The 19957-nt window shown below is 39.9% G+C and overlaps 1 protein-coding gene across 6 annotated transcripts in view; it reads left to right on the top strand.

Annotated features, from left to right (window-relative positions):
- Sacs (sacsin molecular chaperone) overlaps positions 1-15704 on the top strand; it is an 80445-nt gene extending 64741 nt beyond the window's left edge. For 5 of the 6 annotated variants that reach the window (XM_057786591.1, XM_057786592.1, XM_057786593.1 and 2 more), the window contains one exon: positions 1913-15704. In XM_057786591.1, the coding sequence (XP_057642574.1) occupies positions 1913-13470 (11558 nt within the window). In that variant the 3' untranslated portion in view covers positions 13471-15704. The remainder of the gene's footprint in view (positions 1-1912) is intronic. The other variant, XM_057786597.1, reaches the window with a different exon arrangement.
- The last annotated feature ends 4253 nt before the right edge of the window (positions 15705-19957 follow it).

Genomic DNA, 19957 nt, shown 5'->3' with positions numbered 1-19957 from the left:
GTTGCATGCTATATGTGAGGTGTGTGTGTCTTGACATTTTACTTGCAATTCATACCAAATAATTTTCCTAAAGGTAAGTAAGTATGTTTTGTAAATTGTCAAATCTTATGCCAGGATATTATGCAGGATTATCTACTGAATGCATGTGATATGGCAGTTTACATGAAACATACATGGTACATATTTTAAAATTTTGCTTTCTGGGTATTCTGAATTTTAATTTTCAACATTTTTATATCTTTAAAATTATGTTTTTTCTTTACTTATGACTTAGATATTCACTTATAGCTAATTCTGTTCAGTAATCACTTTAAGAAACATTATTATAAAATTGATTTTATAATTTTAATTTGCTCCATAACCCAGGGAAACTACATTGGTTGTATTGCTGACACTTTAATTTTTAAAAAAAAATTACTTGAATTCTTCTGTCACATGACGTAGAAACTGAAAATGTTCTGAATCTGGGTATTATCACTCTTTTGATGTTTCCAAAGTGTGTCTTTGCTGGGACTTCTATGACAGTGGTTTGAAAATAGCATGGTGGGGATTTTGGAGTAGAGAGTAAACCTTTGAAACAAAGATGTCCTGCCTTGATTCAAAAGTACTAGGATGGGGAGAGGGAAGGGTGGGAATGAGATGACTATAATATCTTTAATCTGAAGTCCTGATTTCTAGCTACTTTATCCTGAAGACATTTAGCTTTTAACGCTGAAGTATAAATGTTCACACAGGAGTCTCCATGTCCTCCATTAGAAGGCCTTGGAAGCACCTCATATATGATCTCATCAAAAAGAAAAAAAGCTATATACAAAAGTCCCAAGAGCCTGAGGTATACCTCTTGTTACACCATTTCCCACAATCGCTCATAAGGATCTAGAAGTCATTGCACATAGGGGAAAGATAAATGTTAGTTTCCATGGAATTGATTTTGAGATTTATTTCTCTATAAGAGCAAATACATACCTACAGGTATGTAGTTTTCTATTTTGTTGTTACTGATGTTAAATATCAAAAATACTCTGACATATGAAATATACTTTTAAAATGTTAATTTTAGGCAATCTGTTGAGATAAGCAACTGTTCCCGAAGGAGGCGAAATTCTATTACTCTCCTAGTTTGCAGTCATCCAGAAATAGAGTTTTTTTGGCAGGAAGAAATACCTGCCCTGGCAGCAACACCCCACGTGTTTAGTTTGTTTGTCCTGGAGCTTTTCTACAAAAGCCCTGGTTCTACAGAACACACTTTAATAAAATCAACCTTGGCCAAACTGTAGCTGTGCTCGTATAGAACAGTCTGTGAAGAGCCTCATCCCCATTGCTTTTCCAGGTGAGCGAGTTCAAATCTCTGAGACATTAGCTGACACCCAGTTGCATATCTGATTAGAGAGGCTAATTGGAAATTCCATAAGGGCCACTGCTACCTGCATTTTAGAAAGTGTTAGCTGCTAAAAAGGAAACTGCAGCCCCTGTGCTGAGTCTGAGCCCTTCTCTTCCTATACAATCTTGCAGGTCAGGTACCGAAAGTACTTGTATTTGTATTGGGCCTGCTTATCAATGTTTACACATTAAATGAAAAAAAAAAATACGTAAATTTTATTTGCATTTTGTTTGGAACTTTCACTTGTGGACAACTAAGCATTACACATTGCTTTTCATGTTGATTCCATTTGCAGAACACTATATACCTTTGAATATGTATTTGATGAATTTTTTTAAATAAAATAAGCCTTTGTGTAGAAATGGCTTCTTTTAGAGGTCATTATAAGCATTATTTTCTGTATAGACTATCATTTTAAAACTAGTTATACTGAATTTTTGCATTTTCTTCAAACAACTTCCTAGTACCTTCTTAAACGTGAGACCAGAAGAGCTTAGAGTTGTGCGTAACATTTCTGTGTGTGGTTTACAGGAAGACCGTGTACTCAGCTGCAGCTTCTAAATCCAGAACGATTTGCACGTCTTGTTAAGGAAGTAATGAATACATTCTGGCCCGGCAGAGAGTTGGTGGTTCAGTGGTATCCATTCAGTGAAGACAAGCACCACCCGTCCATTTTGTGGCTTAAAATGGTTTGGAAGAATCTCTACATACATTTTGCAGAAGATTTGACTTTATTTGATGAGATGCCACTTCTCCCCAGAACTACGCTGGATGAGGATCAGACGTGTGTGGAACTCATTAGACTCAGGATCCCATCAGTAGTCATTTTAGATGACGAGACTGGAGCTCAGCTTCCAGAATTCTTAGCAGATATTGTACAGAAGCTTGGGGGTATTGTCCTAAAAAGGTTAGATAACTCTATTCAGCATCCTCTTGTTAAAAAATATATCCATTCGCCACTACCGAGTGCCATTTTGCAGATAATGGAGAAGATACCACTGCAGAAGTTATGTAACCAAGTAGCATCATTACTTCCAACCCACAAAGATGCTCTAAGAAAGTTTTTGGCCAGCTTGACTGATACCAGTGAAAAAGAGAAAAGAATAATTCAAGAATTGACAATATTCAAAAGAATTAATCACTCATCTGATCAAGGGATTTCTTCCTACACTAAATTAAAAGGATGTAAAGTTTTGGATCATACTGCCAAACTTCCAGCAGATCTGCGACTGTCTCTTTCTGTCATAGATAGTAGTGATGAAGCTACCATTCGTTTGGCAAACATGTTGAAAATCGAAAAGTTAAAAACTACAAGCTGTTTAAAGTTTGTTTTAAAAGATATTGAAAATGCATTTTATACCCAGGAAGAAGTAACACATCTTATGCTGTGGATCCTTGAGAATCTATCCTCTCTTAAAAATGAGAATCCAAATGTGCTTGATTGGTTGATGCCACTAAAATTTATTCATATGCCACAGGAGCGTGTGGTAGCAGCCAGTGAACTCTTTGATCCTGATATAGAAGTACTAAAGGATCTCTTTTATAATGAAGAAGAAGCCTGTTTCCCACCTGCAATTTTTACCTCACCAGATATCCTTCACTCTTTGAGACAGATTGGTTTAAAAAATGAAGCCAGCCTGAAAGAGAAAGATGTTGTACAAGTGGCAAAAAAAATTGAAGCATTACAAGTCAGTTCCTGTCAGAATCAGGATGTGCTCCTAAAGAAAGCCAAAACCCTCTTACTAGTCTTGAATAAAAACCATACACTCTTACAGTCTTCTGAAGGGAAGATGACACTGAAGAAAATAAAATGGGTTCCTGCCTACAAGGAAAGGCCTCCAAATTATCCAGGTTCCTTAGTCTGGAAAGGGGACCTCTGTAATCTTTGTGCACCTCCAGATATGTGTGATGCAGCACATGCAGTTCTAGTGGGATCCTCACTTCCTCTTGTTGAAAGTGTCCATGTAAACTTGGAGAAGGCTCTAGGCATCTTCACAAAGCCTAGCATCAGTGCTGTCTTAAAACACTTTAAAATTGTTGTTGACTGGTATACATCAAAAACTTTCAGTGATGAAGATTACTATCAGTTCCAACATATTTTGCTTGAAATTTATGGGTTCATGCATGATCATCTGAATGAAGGGAAGGATTCTTTTAAAGCCTTGAAATTTCCATGGGTTTGGACTGGCAAAAACTTTTGCCCTCTTGTTCAGGCTGTGATAAAACCAATCCATGATCTGGATCTTCAGCCTTATTTATATAATGTGCCTAAAACCATGGCAAAATTCCACCAGCTGTTTAAGGCCTGCGGCTCAATAGAAGAGCTGACATCAGATCATATTTCCATGGTCATTCAGAAGGTTTATCTAGCAAGTGACCAAGAGTTGAGTGAACAAGAAAGTAAACAAAACCTTCATCTTATGTTGAATATTATGCGATGGCTGTATAGCAACCAGATTCCAGCAAGCCCTAATACACCAGTTCCCATCTATCATAGCAAAAATCCTTCCAAACTTGTCATGAAGCCAATTCATGAATGCTGTTATTGTGACATCAAAGTTGATGACCTCAATGACTTACTTGAAGATTCAGTGGAACCAATCATTCTGGTACATGAAGACATACCCATGAAAACTGCGGAGTGGCTAAAAGTTCCCTGTCTTAGTACAAGACTGATCAACCCTGAAAACATGGGGTTTGAGCAGTCAGGACAAAGAGAGCCTCTTACTGTAAGGATTAAAAATATTTTGGAAGAATACCCTTCAGTGTCAGATATTTTTAAAGAGCTGCTTCAAAATGCTGATGATGCAAATGCTACAGAATGCAGTTTCATGATTGATATGAGAAGAAATATGGACATCAGAGAGAATCTCCTAGACCCAGGGATGGCAGCTTGCCATGGACCTGCTTTGTGGTCTTTCAACAATTCTGAATTCTCAGATTCAGATTTTATAAACATAACCAGATTAGGAGAATCTTTAAAAAGGGGAGAAGTTGACAAAGTTGGAAAATTTGGTCTTGGATTTAATTCAGTGTACCACATCACTGACATCCCCATCATTATGAGCCGAGAATTTATGATTATGTTTGATCCAAACATAAATCATATCAGTAAACACATAAAAGATAGATCTAATCCTGGAATCAAAATTAATTGGAGTAAACAGCAGAAAAGACTTAGGAAATTTCCGAATCAGTTCAAACCATTTATAGATGTATTTGGCTGTCAGTTACCTTTGGCTGTAGAGGCCCCTTACAGCTACAATGGAACTCTTTTCCGGCTGTCCTTTAGAACACAGCAGGAAGCAAAAGTGAGTGAAATTAGCAGTACCTGTTATAACACTGCAGATATTTACTCCCTAGTGGATGAATTTAGCCTTTGTGGGCACAGACTTATCATTTTCACCCAGAGTGTAAACTCAATGTACCTGAAATACTTGAAGATAGAAGAAACAAACCCTAACCTAGCGCAAGACACAATAATAATTAAGAAAAAAGCCTGCTCCTCCAAAGCATTGAGTACACCAGCTTTGAGTGTTTTAAAAGAAGCTGCTAAACTCATGAAGACTTGTAGCAGCAGCAACAAAAAACTTCCCACTGATGTGCCAAAATCATCTTGCATTCTTCAGATCACAGTTGAAGAATTCCACCATGTGTTTAGGAGAATTGCTGACTTACAGTCACCACTGTTTAGAGGTCCAGATGATGACCCAGCTACTCTCTTTGAAATGGCTAAGTCTGGCCAATCAAAAAAGCCATCAGATGAGTTGCCACAAAAGACGGTAGATTGCACTACGTGGCTTATATGCGCCTGCATGGATACAGGAGAGGCTCTGAAGTTTTCCTTGAATGAAAGTGGAAAAAGACTAGGGCTGGTTCCTTGTGGGGCAGTAGGTGTTCTTCTGCATGAAATCCAGGAGCAGAAGTGGTCCGTGAAACCACACGTAGGAGAGGTGTTCTGCTATTTACCTCTACGAATAAGAACAGGGCTACCAGTTCACATCAATGGGTGCTTTGCTGTTACTTCAAATAGGAAAGAAATCTGGAAGACAGATACAAAAGGGCGATGGAATACCACATTCATGAGGCATGTCATTGTGAAAGCTTACTTACAAGCACTCAGTGTCTTACGGGACCTTGCCACTGGTGGTGAGTTGATTGATTATACTTACTATGCTGTGTGGCCTGATCCTGATCTAGTGCATGATGACTTCTCTGTGATTTGTCAAGGATTTTATGAAGATATAGCTCATGGGAAGGGGAAGGAGTTGACCAGAGTCTTCTCTGATGGTTCTACTTGGGTTTCCATGAAGAATGTGAGATTTCTAGATGACTCTATACTTCAAAGGAAAGATGTTGGTTCAGCAGCCTTCAAGATATTTCTGAAGTACCTCAAGAAAACAGGCTCCAAAAACCTCTGTGCTGTTGAGCTTCCCTCTTCAGTAAAGGCAGGATTTGAAGAGGCCGGCTGTAAACAAATACTGCTTGAAAATACATTTTCAGAGAAACAGTTTTTTTCAGAAGTCTTTTTCCCTAATATTCAGGAAATTGAAGCAGAATTGAGAGATCCTTTAATGAATTTTGTCTTAAATGAGAAACTTGATGAATTCTCAGGAATTCTTCGTGTTACCCCATGTGTTCCTTGCTCCTTGGAGGGCCATCCTTTGGTTTTGCCATCAAGACTGATCCACCCCGAAGGACGAGTTGCAAAGCTATTTGATACTAAGGATGGGAGATTCCCTTATGGCTCTACACAGGATTACCTCAATCCTATTATTTTGATTAAGCTAGTTCAGTTAGGCATGGCAAAAGATGATATTTTGTGGGATGACATGCTAGAGCGTGCAGAGTCAGTAGCTGAGATTAATAAAAGTGACCATGCTGCTGCCTGTCTAAGGAGTAGTATTTTACTAAGCCTTATTGATGAGAAGCTAAAAATAAGAGATCCTAGAGCAAAGGATTTTGCTGCAAGATACCAAACAATTCCCTTCCTTCCATTTCTAACAAAGCCAGCAGGTTTTTCTTTAGAATGGAAAGGGAACAGTTTTAAGCCTGAAACCATGTTTGCAGCAACTGACCTTTACACAGCTGAATATCAAGATATAGTCTGTCTTTTGCAACCAATTCTCAATGAAAATTCCCATTCTTTTAGAGGGTGTGGTTCAGTGTCATTGGCTGTTAAAGAGTTTCTGGGTTTACTAAAGAAGCCAACAGTTGATCTGGTAATAAATCAGTTGAAGCAAGTTGCAAAGTCCGTTGATGATGGCATTACATTGTATCAGGAGAACATCACCAATGCTTGCTACAAGTACCTCCATGAAGCAATGATGCAGAATGAAATGGCCAAGGCAGCAATTATTGAAAAGCTAAAACCATTTCATTTCATTCTGGTTGAGAATGTATATGTTGAGTCAGAAAAAGTTTCTTTCCATTTGAATTTTGAAGCAGCACCATACCTCTATCAGTTACCTAACAAGTATAAAAATAGTTTCCGTGAACTTTTTGAAAGTGTGGGTGTGCGGCAGTCATTTACAGTTGAAGATTTTGCCCTAGTTTTAGAGACTATTGATCAAGAAAGAGGAAAAAAACAAATTACAGAAGAGAATTTTCAGCTTTGCCGACGAATAATCAGTGAAGGAATCTGGAGTCTCATTAGAGAAAAGAGACAAGAATTCTGTGAGAAAAATTATGGCAAAATATTACTGCCAGATACTAATCTTCTGCTTCTCCCTGCTAAGTCATTATGCTATAATGACTGTCCCTGGATAAAAGTAAAGGATTCTACTGTTAAGTATTGCCATGCTGACATACCCCGGGAAGTAGCTGTAAAACTAGGAGCAATACCAAAGAGACACAAAGCCTTAGAAAGATATGCATCCAACATCTGTTTCACAGCTCCAGGTACAGAGTTTGGGCAGAAAGAAAAACTGACCAGCAGAATTAAGAGCATACTCAATGCCTATCCTTCAGAAAAGGAAATGCTGAAAGAGCTTCTTCAAAATGCTGATGATGCAAAGGCCACAGAAATCTGCTTTGTCTTTGATCCCAGGCAGCATCCTGTTGACCGAATATTTGATGATAAGTGGGCCCCACTGCAAGGGCCAGCACTGTGTGTGTACAACAACCAGCCATTTACAGAAGATGATGTTAGAGGAATTCAGAATCTTGGGAAAGGCACCAAAGAAGGAAATCCTTGCAAAACGGGACAATATGGAATTGGATTCAATTCTGTGTATCACATTACAGACTGCCCTTCTTTTATTTCTGGCAATGATATCCTGTGTATTTTTGATCCCCATGCCAGATATGCACCAGGAGCCACATCAGTTAGTCCTGGACGCATGTTCAGAGATTTGGATGCAGACTTTAGAACCCAGTTCTCAGATGTTCTGGATCTTTACTTGGGAAACCACTTTAAACTGGACAATTGTACAATGTTTAGATTTCCTCTGCGTAATGCAGAAATGGCACAAGTTTCAGAAATATCCTCAGTTCCATCCTCAGACAGAATGGTCCAGAATCTTTTAGACAAACTGCGCTCTGATGGGGCAGAACTTCTGATGTTTCTCAATCACATGGAAAAAATATCTATTTGTGAAATAGATAAAGCCACAGGAGGTTTGAATGTGCTCTATTCAGTAAAAGGCAAGATCACTGATGGAGACCGATTGAAAAGGAAGCAATTCCATGCATCTGTAATTGATAGTGTTACTAAAAAGAGGCAGCTCAAGGACATTCCGGTTCAACAGATAACCTACACAATGGACACTGAGGACTCTGAGGGCAATCTGACCACATGGCTGATCTGCAATAGATCAGGGTTTTCAAGTATGGACAAAGTGTCTAAGAGTGTTATATCGGCTCATAAGAACCAAGATATCACTCTCTTCCCACGTGGTGGAGTAGCTGCCTGTGTTACACACAACTATAAAAAGCCCCACAGGGCCTTCTGCTTTCTGCCTCTCTCTTTGGAGACAGGTCTGCCGTTTCATGTGAATGGCCACTTTGCTCTAGATTCAGCCAGAAGAAACTTGTGGCGTGATGATAATGGGGTTGGTGTCCGAAGTGACTGGAATAATAGTTTAATGACAGCATTAATAGCGCCTGCATATGTTGAATTACTAATCCAGTTAAAAAAACGGTATTTCCCTGGTTCTGACCCAACATTGTCAGTTTTACAGAACACACCCATTCATGTTGTAAAGGACACATTGAAGAAGTTTCTGTCCTTCTTTCCAGTTAACAGGCTTGATCTGCAGCCAGATTTATATTGCTTAGTAAAAGCAATTTACAGTTGCATCCATGAAGACATGAAACGCCTTTTACCTGTTGTTCGTGCTCCAAATATTGATGGCTCTGATTTGCACTCTGCAGTCATAATTACTTGGATCAATATGTCTACTTTGAATAAAACTAGACCATTTTTTGATAACTTGCTACAGGACGAATTACAACACCTTAAAAATGCAGATTATAACATCACAACTCGAAAAACAGTTGCAGAGAATGTCTACAGACTAAAGCACCTGCTTTTAGAAATCGGTTTCAACTTGGTTTATAACTGTGACGAAACTGCTAATCTTTACCACTGCCTCATAGATGCAGATATTCCTGTTAGCTATGTGACTCCTGCTGATGTCAGGTCCTTCTTAATGACTTTCTCTTCTGCTGATACTAATTGCCATATCGGGAAGCTGCCTTGTCGTCTCCAGCAAACGAACCTAAAGCTCTTTCATAGTTTAAAACTGTTAGTTGATTACTGTTTTAAAGATGCTGAAGAAAATGAGTTTGAAGTTGAGGGACTGCCCCTGCTCATCACATTGGACAGTGTTTTGCAGGTTTTTGATAGTAAAAGACCGAAGTTCCTAACAACATACCATGAATTAATTCCATCACGTAAAGACTTGTTTATGAATACCTTATACTTGAAATACAGTAGCGTTTTGTTGAACTGCAAAGTTGCAAAAGTGTTTGATATTTCCAGCTTTGCTGACTTACTCTCTTCTGTATTGCCTCGTGAATATAAGACCAAACACTGTGCAAAATGGAAAGACAATTTTGCCAGTGAATCTTGGCTTAAGAATGCTTGGCATTTTATCAGTGAATCTGTAAGTGTGACAGAAGATCAGGAAGAACCAAAGCCAGCATTTGATGTCATTGTTGACATCCTCAAAGACTGGGCATTGCTTCCAGGAACAAAGTTCACTGTGTCATCCAATCAGCTTGTGGTTCCCGAGGGAGATGTGCTGATTCCCCTGAGCCTCATGCACATCGCTGTTTTCCCAAATGCGCAGAGCGATAAGGTTTTTCACGCTCTCATGAAAGCTGGCTGTATTCAGCTTGCTTTGAACAAAATCTGCTCTAAAGACAGTGCATTAGTTCCTGTGTTGTCATGTCACACAGCAAACATCGATAGCCCCACAAGCATCCTGAAGGCTGTACATTATATGGTTCAAACTTCAACATTTAGAACTGAAAAACTAGTGGAAAATGACTTTGAAGCACTTTTGATGTATTTCAACTGTAATTTGAGTCACTTGATGTCCCAAGATGATATAAAAATTTTAAAGTCCCTCCCATGCTACAAATCCATCAGTGGCCGCTATATGAGCATTGCAAAATTTGGAACATGCTATGTGCTTACCAAAAGTATCCCTTCAGCTGAAGTGGAAAAATGGACACAGTCATCATCATCTGCTTTTCTTGAAGAAAAGGTACATTTAAAAGAACTGTACGAGGTTCTTGGCTGTGTGCCGGTAGATGATCTGGAGGTGTATTTGAAACACCTTCTACCAAAAATTGAAAATCTCTCTTATGATGCAAAATTAGAGCACTTGATCTATCTGAAGAATAGATTGTCAAGCATTGAGGAGCTGTCAGAGATTAAAGAACAACTTTTTGAAAAGCTGGAAAGTTTATTGATTATCCATGATGCCAACAATCGACTCAAACAAGCAAAACATTTCTATGATAGAACTGTGAGAGTTTTTGAAGTTATGCTTCCTGAAAAATTGTTTATTCCTAAAGAGTTCTTTAAAAAACTGGAACAAGTAATAAAACCTAAAAACCAAGTTGCGTTTATGACATCCTGGGTGGAGTTCTTGAGAAATGTTGGACTAAAGTACGTACTTTCCCAGCAGCAGCTGTTACAGTTTGCCAAGGAAATCAGTGTGAGGGCAAATACAGAAAACTGGTCTAAAGAAACACTGCAAAGTACAGTTGACATCCTTCTCCATCACATATTCCAAGAACGAATGGATTTGTTATCTGGAAATTTTCTGAAGGAACTGTCCTTAATACCATTCTTGTGTCCTGAACGGGCCCCTGCTGAATACATTCGGTTTCACCCTCAGTACCAGGAGGTAAATGGGACGCTTCCTCTCATAAAGTTCAATGGAGCACAGGTGAACCCAAAGTTTAAGCAGTGTGATGTGCTCCAGCTGCTATGGACCTCCTGCCCTATTCTTCCAGAGAAAGCCACACCCTTGAGCATCAAAGAACAAGAAGGCAGTGACCTTGGTCCACAGGAACAGCTTGAACAAGTTTTAAATATGCTTAATGTTAACTTGGACCCCCCTCTTGATAAGGTCATTAATAATTGCAGAAACATATGCAACATAACAACTTTGGATGAGGAAATGGTAAAAACTAGAGCAAAGGTCTTGAGGAGCATATATGAATTTCTCAGTGCAGAAAAACGGGAGTTCCGTTTTCAGCTTCGGGGTGTTGCTTTTGTGATGGTCGAAGATGGCTGGAAACTTCTGAAGCCTGAGGAAGTAGTGATAAACCTGGAATATGAAGCTGATTTTAAGCCCTATTTGTACAAACTGCCTTTAGAGCTTGGCACATTTCATCAGCTGTTCAAACATTTAGGCACTGAAGATATTATTTCAACTAAGCAATATGTTGAAGTATTGAGCCGCATATTCAAAAACTCTGAAGGAAAGCAGTTAGATCCTAATGAAATGCGCACAGTTAAGAGAGTGGTTTCTGGTCTGTTCAAGAGTCTACAAAATGATTCAGTCAAGGTGAGAAATGATCTGGAGAATGCCCGGGACCTCGCACTCTACCTTCCGAGCCAGGATGGTAGGTTGGTGAAGTCAAGTATCTTGGTGTTTGACGATGCACCACACTATAAAAGTAGAATCCAAGGCAATATTGGTGTGCAAATGCTAGTTGATCTTAGCCAGTGCTACTTAGGGAAAGACCACGGGTTCCACACTAAACTGATCATGCTGTTTCCTCAAAAACTTCGACCTCGTCTGCTGAGCAGTATACTTGAAGAGCAGCTCGATGAAGAGACTCCCAAAGTGTGCCAGTTTGGAGCATTGTGTTCTCTTCAGGGAAGACTGCAACTTCTCTTGTCTTCAGAGCAGTTCATCACAGGACTCATTAGAATCATGAAGCATGAAAATGATAATGCTTTCCTGGCCAATGAAGAAAAAGCCATCAGACTTTGCAAAGCTCTAAGAGAAGGGCTGAAAGTGTCCTGTTTTGAAAAGCTTCAGACAACATTAAGGGTTAAAGGTTTTAATCCTATTCCCCATAGCAGAAGTGAAACTTTTGCTTTTCTGAAGCGATTTGGCAATGCAGTCATCTTGCTCTACATCCAGCATTCAGACAGTAAAGACATTAACTTCCTGCTAGCCTTAGCAATGACACTAAAATCAGCAACTGACAACTTGATTTCTGACACGTCGTATTTAATTGCTATGCTGGGATGCAACGACATTTACAGGATCAGTGAGAAACTTGACAGTTTAGGGGTAAAATATGACTCTTCTGAGCCATCAAAACTGGAACTTCCTATGCCTGGCACACCAATACCTGCTGAGATCCATTATACGCTGCTTATGGATCCAATGAATGTTTTTTATCCTGGAGAATATGTGGGATACCTTGTGGATGCAGAAGGTGGTGATATCTATGGGTCATACCAGCCGACATACACATATGCAATTATTGTGCAAGAAGTTGAAAGAGAAGATGCTGACAATACTAGCTTCCTAGGAAAGATCTATCAGATTGATATTGGCTACAGTGAGTATAAGATAGTCAGCTCTCTTGATCTGTACAAGTTCTCAAGGCCTGACGAAAGCTCTCAAAGCAGAGACAGTGCTCCCACCACACCAACAAGCCCCACAGAGTTCCTGACTCCCGGTCTCAAAAGCATTCCTCCTCTTTTTCCTGGCAGAGAGAGCCACAAGTCTTCCTCCTCCAAACACCACTCCCCAAAAAAGCTCAAGGTGAATTCTTTACCAGAAATCTTAAAAGAAGTGACATCAGTGGTAGAGCAAGCTTGGAAGCTTCCAGAATCAGAACGAAAAAAGATCATTAGACGGTTGTATTTGAAGTGGCACCCTGACAAAAACCCAGAGAATCATGACATTGCTAATGAAGTTTTCAAACATCTGCAGAATGAAATCAACAGATTAGAGAAACAGGCTTTTCTAGATCAAAATGCAGACAGAACTTCAAGAAGAACATTTTCAACCTCTGCATCCCGCTTTCAGTCAGACAAGTACTCATTTCAAAGATTTTATACTTCGTGGAATCAAGAAGCCACAAGTCATAAATCTGAAAGGCAACAGCAAAGTAAAGAAAAATGCCCTCCTTCTGCTGGACAGACATACTCTCAAAGGTTCTTTGTCCCTCCCACCTTCAAGTCTGTGGGCAATCCAGTGGAAGCCCGGAGATGGCTAAGACAAGCCAGAGCTAACTTCTCAGCTGCCAGGAATGACCTTCACAAGAATGCCAATGAATGGGTGTGCTTCAAGTGCTACCTCTCCACCAAGTTAGCTTTGATTGCAGCCGACTATGCCGTCAGGGGGAAATCTGATAAAGACGTAAAGCCAACGGCACTTGCACAGAAGATAGAGGAGTACAGCCAACAGCTGGAAGGACTGACAAACGATGTGCACACATTGGAAGCTTATGGTGTAGACAGCTTAAAAACTAGATATCCTGATTTGCTTCCTTTCCCACAGATCCCTAACGACAGGTTCACGTCTGAGGTTGCCATGAGAGTGATGGAATGTACAGCATGTATCATCATAAAACTTGAAAATTTTATACAACAAAAGGTATGAAAGTATTTAAAGAAAAAAATCAGAGCCAGATCTTGAATGTGTTATAGCACAACTATGGATTTCTGTACTTCATTCAGCTTCATTGCCAGTGTCTGGTAATTGAGAAGCACACGAGAGTGTTCTGGAAACATTTGGAAGCTGTATGACTCCTCACAGAAACTTTAGCAGAGTTGAAAGCTGACTTTGAAGGTAGTAGTGACCTGCAGAGTTCCTAGGTGTGTTTGAGCAGTTGGGTGGCACATTACTGAACTGCACTTTACGTAACCAAAGCTTAGCAGTTTGTTAGATAAGAGTCTACTCTCTGGTTAGGAAGAAGTTAATTTTATGTCTTTAAACACATTTTGAAGTAGGTAAGGAAACACTGGACATACTGATTTGGACATATGAGGCGAGTTAGGTCTCTGGGGCTTATCACTTTCTAAGTGGACTCTTCTAGATGCATTATTTCTTATCAGCTGGGTCTGATTGTGAATTTGTTGCTGTTTCACATCTTGAGTTGTACATTTAGAAATGGTACAGTATTTAATCCTGACTATTACTTGACAAAGAGTATGAAGATGGTCACTGGAGTGCGCTGGGTGCACTTTACATCTTTATTTTAATTTTTTTATACCTTGTGTTTGCAGGCTTCCTGATTCATGAAGATAACTTATGGAAATCTCAGAGTGCTGGTTCCTACTATAAGATATTGTTTCTAAAACTGCTTACCAACATGACATTTATCAAAAGAACATTGGTATTATGTTTTGTGTACATATTTCCCAAAAATGTCATAATTTGTATAGTGTGACTGAACAGGATGCAATCTTTTGTTGTCTAAAGGTGCTGCAGTGAAAAAAACCTTTTTCAATATGGCACTTAGTAGGAATTTTAAAATTTTTACTTTAAGTACATTAAAATTGCTGAAATAATCATTAAGGTGATATGCAGTAGTTTACAAAGGGAATTATCAGTGTGTACTGTCCCCCACGAATGAGTGGGAATTGACATTTAATTTTCATGGTGTTCAAAAGTCCTAACATACATATTTAACATATTCTTTTGCATAATGTCAAAGAAAAGAAATAATAGCTTATATAAGTGCACTGGCTGTAAATGATGCTAAATATATTTTATGCAATTGAGGGCTTACATACAGAACATGTTAGATTTTTTTTAACTTCATTTGTAATAAGGAATGTTAATTGCTTCTGGATGTGAATCATGAATATTTTCTGCTGTTAATATTAAATGCCATAATTTTATTAAAGAAAAATGTAAATCATTTTGCTTTGTTATTTTCTAAATTTTTGTTTTGAGATTTTATTTTTATTTTATGTATATGGGTGTTTTGCATGTGTCTGTATACCACCTGCCTGCAGTGTCCTCAGAGTTCAGAAGAGGGCATCAGATCCTCTGGGACAGAAGTTAAAAATAATGGTGAGTCACCATGTGGGTGCTGGGAACTGAACTTGGCTCTTCTGATAGGGCACTCAGTGCTCTTGACTACTGAGAATCTCTGCAGCTTCAGGTTATTTCTTGAGAAATAGTTTGTTGGAAATCAAGCTTAGTGTTTCCCACATTTTGAGTTTTAGTATATATTGGCATGTGTTTATTGTCCTGAATGTTTCATGCTGAGATGTTAGGGTTCCTTGTGGTTTACTGACAGGAAATACATATTATATGTAGCCTTGTTAGGTGTTCACTGATTTAGTTAAGAGCTCCCTTCACCTCTGTAGGGAACAGATTGGTTGATTCATCTGTTGAGGTGGGTTTGAATGTAACTGCACCATACCTAGCATGTCTTGACATTCCCCGTCTCTGGACAGCACTGTGTTTGGGGCTGGTTCACATCTGAGCCCTAACTTATAGAAATGGTTTGTCCCTCAGGCACCTGACTTCTGAAGGTAAGTGATGGAGGGCTAAACATTCTGTTGTGATGCTACCCAATGTTGCTTTCCTTATCAAATGTATGCTGTTAGATGCTTAGACTCAGCACTTAGAATTATCAACACTAAAACTATACAGAAAACTCTGTCTGGCCTTTGGGATAGTTGATTTAGTTGAAAACAAACCAAACAACTGAGATTCACAACCTGTTATATGAAGTATTGGGTCCAGTTGCATTTCATCTTTTCTTCAGTGAGCTAATCTGAGAACATGTTAGATTGTTTGTTTAATTTTTAGATTTATTTTTATTTTGTTTTACTATTTTATGTGCATGGGTATTTTACTTGCATATATGTTGTGCACCACGTATGTATGTGTAGTGCCCATGGAGGCTAGAAGAATCAGATCCCTTGGAACTGGAGTTAAATGTGGTATGGAGCTACCATGTGGGTTGATTGAATTGGGGTCCTCCTGAAGAGCAGCTATGTCTCTTAACTGCTGAGCCATCTCTCTAGGCCTGTGAGATCGTGTCTGCTTTTAATGAAACATCTTCATGGGGTTTGACAACCCTGCAATCTTCTGCAGTGAGCCTGTGAATATCTACCCTAGCTTAACTATGAAATCTTCATAAATAGCCTTGCAGAACTGAGATCAGGTTTCAACACTAACTTAGCAGCAGCAAGTGTATTTGAAAAGTATTCTCCCTACCCCCTCTGCCAGATATTTTTAGAGTTTGAAATTGAGAATAATTTTTGCCCTGAATAAATTTGTATATTTTACTGTCTTAAGCTTTTAAAAACCCATTTGCCTTTTTTCTTTTTCTTTCTTTTTTTTTATAATAATGGAAACTGAATGCCTGAAGCAGGTGCTCCTGAGTAGTTCTTGGTTAAGATCGCATAGGAGCAATGCCTTCACTGGGGATGAGAAGGGCACCCAGCAAGGATGGGTGTCCTGGCTGAAACAGGCAAGCCTATGCACTGCCTGTGCACTACAGTCAGTACAGCAGAGAGGAGAGCAGAGATGTTGAGCCCAAAAAGTATTCCAGGAAAATGTTTAGTTGACTTGGTTATGGGTAACATTTTATTCCATCAACGCAGCTTGTAAACTGTGCTCTTTAAATCTTATACAACCCCATGATACATCTGTAGTTCTGGTAGAAAATAGGAGTCATGGGAGATTTTAGTTATCATGTACCAGAACCAGTAGTGTGTATGTGAGGAGATTTACTGCTTGCATTGCCTGGCAACTGGGCAGAAGTCTAGAATCTAATGGTCCACCTAAAGGCTGAAAGGCTGAGGAGAAACTAAGGCACATTCTACAGACAGAATTTCTCAGCACTTTGATTTTTAAACTTGTTGCCCATTATCTTAATATGACTTAAGGTTATACTTGATTTATTTAAAAAAAAAACTATATTAGGGTTCTCCAAGAACTGATAGAATGAAGTAATATATACTTATGTATTAGGGATTTATCAGAGTGGCTTACAGGGTGTGATCTAAGTAGTCCAACAATGGCTCTCTCCTGATGGAAAAGCCAGTGATACAGTAGTTATTCAGTCCCCAAGATGGGATATTTTAGCAGTCCCAATCTGATGCTGGAGTCCCCGGGAGGTCCTAGAGAGCTGCCAGTTTTCAGTCCATGTTGGAATCCCGATTTTAACACCAGCAAAGAAATGAATGGGTAAGCAGACAAGATACAAGCTTCCTTCTGTGTCCTTTTATATAGGTGACCACCAGAAAATATAGCCCAGTTTTAGGGTGGGTCTTATGATCACAAATGATCGCAATTTAGGGTGGGTCTTGCACCTCAAATAATCCAGAAAAAATCCCCCACGAGTGCACCCAGCTGCTTGGGTTTCAGTTGCTTCCAAATGTAAATCAAGTTGACAACCTAGATTAGCTATCACACAGACCTTCTGATCACATTGTAGGTGTCCCCTGTGTTAGGTCTGGGGATATGGTGAGGGCATTCCAGCTTGGCTGTCTCAGTCAGGCCAAAGCCTGGTATGATTTACCTAGCAACATGATCAAACTAATCTGCATACTTTCTAAAACCAAATTTGTTAACTTTTATTTAAAGATTATGAGTGTAAACAGTGAATAGTAGGAGAGAATTCAGGAAAGTCCTTTCCTACCTCCTCTGAACACAAAGCCATTGTTGGGAGGCCCTGCTAGTTAGAGGTTACAGTCTTCCATGGCCTGGTAGCTCTCCAAGCTTAGCAACATGGAGGACTCCAGGACTCTACCTGACTTTATCTGGAGAATGTCTCTAGGCCTGGATTGCTAGTGTGACCCTTGACACAGTCCCTCTGCTGCCCATATGGTAATCAGACTTGTATTGGGAGCCTTGATAGGAACATGCTGTTTAATGCAGATTAGTTGATATCCCAGTCTCTGTCCGCATCCTCTGGAAAAGTTGAACTATCTCACTGAAGCTATCTCCTGGAAGGCTATTTCTCCCTGTATTCACAGTTCATACAAAGCTTTCTGTTGCTCCTCTGTCCCTTTGTCCTTGCAGACTGCTAGCTAACAGACCAAGAGAAAAGAGTATACCGTGCGCCATAGCCTCTAAGAAGTCAAAAATGAACTTGTGCTTTACTCTGTCAACAGTGTGCTTTTCAACACAGTGCTCACACCATCTAAATTGTTGGCTTACACTTGATGCAAAGTCCATTGTGTTCTAAGCTATAAGAATGTAGATGGTGAAATTTAAACCATTTGTGGGTGGCTGAAGCCAGTCTAGACCCACTGTTATTTTGAATCAGGGAAAGGACAACACCCACACAAAACAGATAGGCTGAAAACCATACGTGAGGCATTCTGCCTTCATTTGCTGTTCCCCCAAGACAGCTGGTTGATGGGTTAATTGAGGGAGGGCTCAGCCAGCATGGCTCTGCCCTATCACAAGAGCTTGGCAGCCTTCAGAAAAGTGTGTGTCTTAGTCAGTGGCTTCTGTCTTAGGTTCTATTGCTGTGAAGAGACACCATGACTATAGCTACTATTATAAAGGAAAACATTTCATGCAGCTGGTTTACAGTTTCAGAGGTTTAGGCCATTATCATCATGGCAGGAAGTTGGTGGCATGCAGGCAGACATGATACTTCCAAAGTAGTTGAGAGTTCTACATCCGCATCCACAGGCAGCAGGAAGAGAAAGCTACTGGGGCTGGCTTGGGCATTAGAAACCCCAAAGCACACCCCCAGAGACACACTTCCTCCAACAAGGCCACACCTACCCAGCAAGGCCACACTTCCTAATCCCTTTCTGGTACTACCGCCCTCTGATGACCAAGCATTCAAATATATGAGCCTGTGGGAGCCATTCTTATTCAAACCACCATAGTGTCCATTACACAGGATGCTATGGGAGGTAGAGCCTGAATTCTGTTGTGTTCGTTAGGTTATAAAACCACTGCCTTTGCAACCATCTTCTCTGGCTCTGCCATCCCCAGCACATGTGACTTGCTTTCTAGGCTCAGCCTGGCTCCACTCCACATATGCTGCTGTCCTTGGTGACTGTCTCATGGTACTGGCATCTCCAAAATTCTGGGGTCTCTGCTGCAATTGGGCTGTACCTTTATCAGTAATCTCTGCTGGACTCTTCCTCAGGGACCCTGATCCTGACACATGGTGTCAAACCTCAACTTCTCTCTTATGACCCCTTATCGTCTTTCTGCCCCCAGGCCAATCTTATGAAATGATTATCTCAGGTCTGATTCTTTCTGCTAAGATAACGTTATCTTGTGTCAATTTGGAAAAAAAAAAAACAAAACAACCCAGAACCAAGGATTGGATTAGTCTTTATAAGCATAGGTATGTTCTTGAATGTGAGAAATTTTTAATTACGTGCATCTATAATTTATATTAGGATCCATCTAAAGTTTTTGCTCCTAACAAAGGATAAAGTACTTATCACTCTGGAGAATGTACTCTATGCACAGAATCTTCCAATAAGAGTCTATAAAGCCAAGGAGCACAAAGAATAATGTTTTATTTTGTGTGTGTGTGTACTCAAGTAGATGTGCATATGCTTGTGGAGGCTCAAGGTTTTTATGCCAGGAACCTTCCTTGATTGCTCTGCCACTGTATTTTTTTGAGGCACAGTCTCCCTCTCAGCCAAACCCAGAGCTCACTGGTAGGGCTAGTCTCATTAGCCAGCGTTCTCTGGGCATTCCACGTCTGCATTCTAGGGCTGGTGTCACGGGGGGTGGCCACATCTACCTCTCATTTAATGGGTTCTGCGATCTGGACTCCAGTCCTCTGAGCCACCTCTCGGATCCTATTTTCCACTCTCATGCTTTCTCTTCGACCTCGCTTTATCATTGGAGCCTTTGTGGACTTAATATGAGAAAAAGTTTACTTATAAATGTGATCCTGTATTAGGCCACATGGGCTTGAAGACATTGTTTAGGCACAAACATGGGACTGATTGACCTTGACAAGAGACGTGTCACAGAAATCAGAAATTTAAAAAAAAAAAAAATCAAGGTTGAACCCAAATGAACAGTGCCCAGCCCTGTACCCAGGAGCACTGTGCGTTCAGGTGTTTGCTCTCAGTGCCATAGGAAGCACTGTGTTTTACTTTGCTGTTTTCTGTGTGCTGTGTGCTAGCCCTTA

Source organism: Chionomys nivalis, chromosome 12 (assembly GCF_950005125.1).
Source record: "Chionomys nivalis chromosome 12, mChiNiv1.1, whole genome shotgun sequence".
Classification (NCBI taxonomy): Eukaryota; Metazoa; Chordata; class Mammalia; order Rodentia; family Cricetidae; genus Chionomys; species Chionomys nivalis.
The sequence above is the reverse complement of the archived record's forward strand: the minus strand, read 5'-3'. Positions and strand labels throughout refer to the sequence as shown.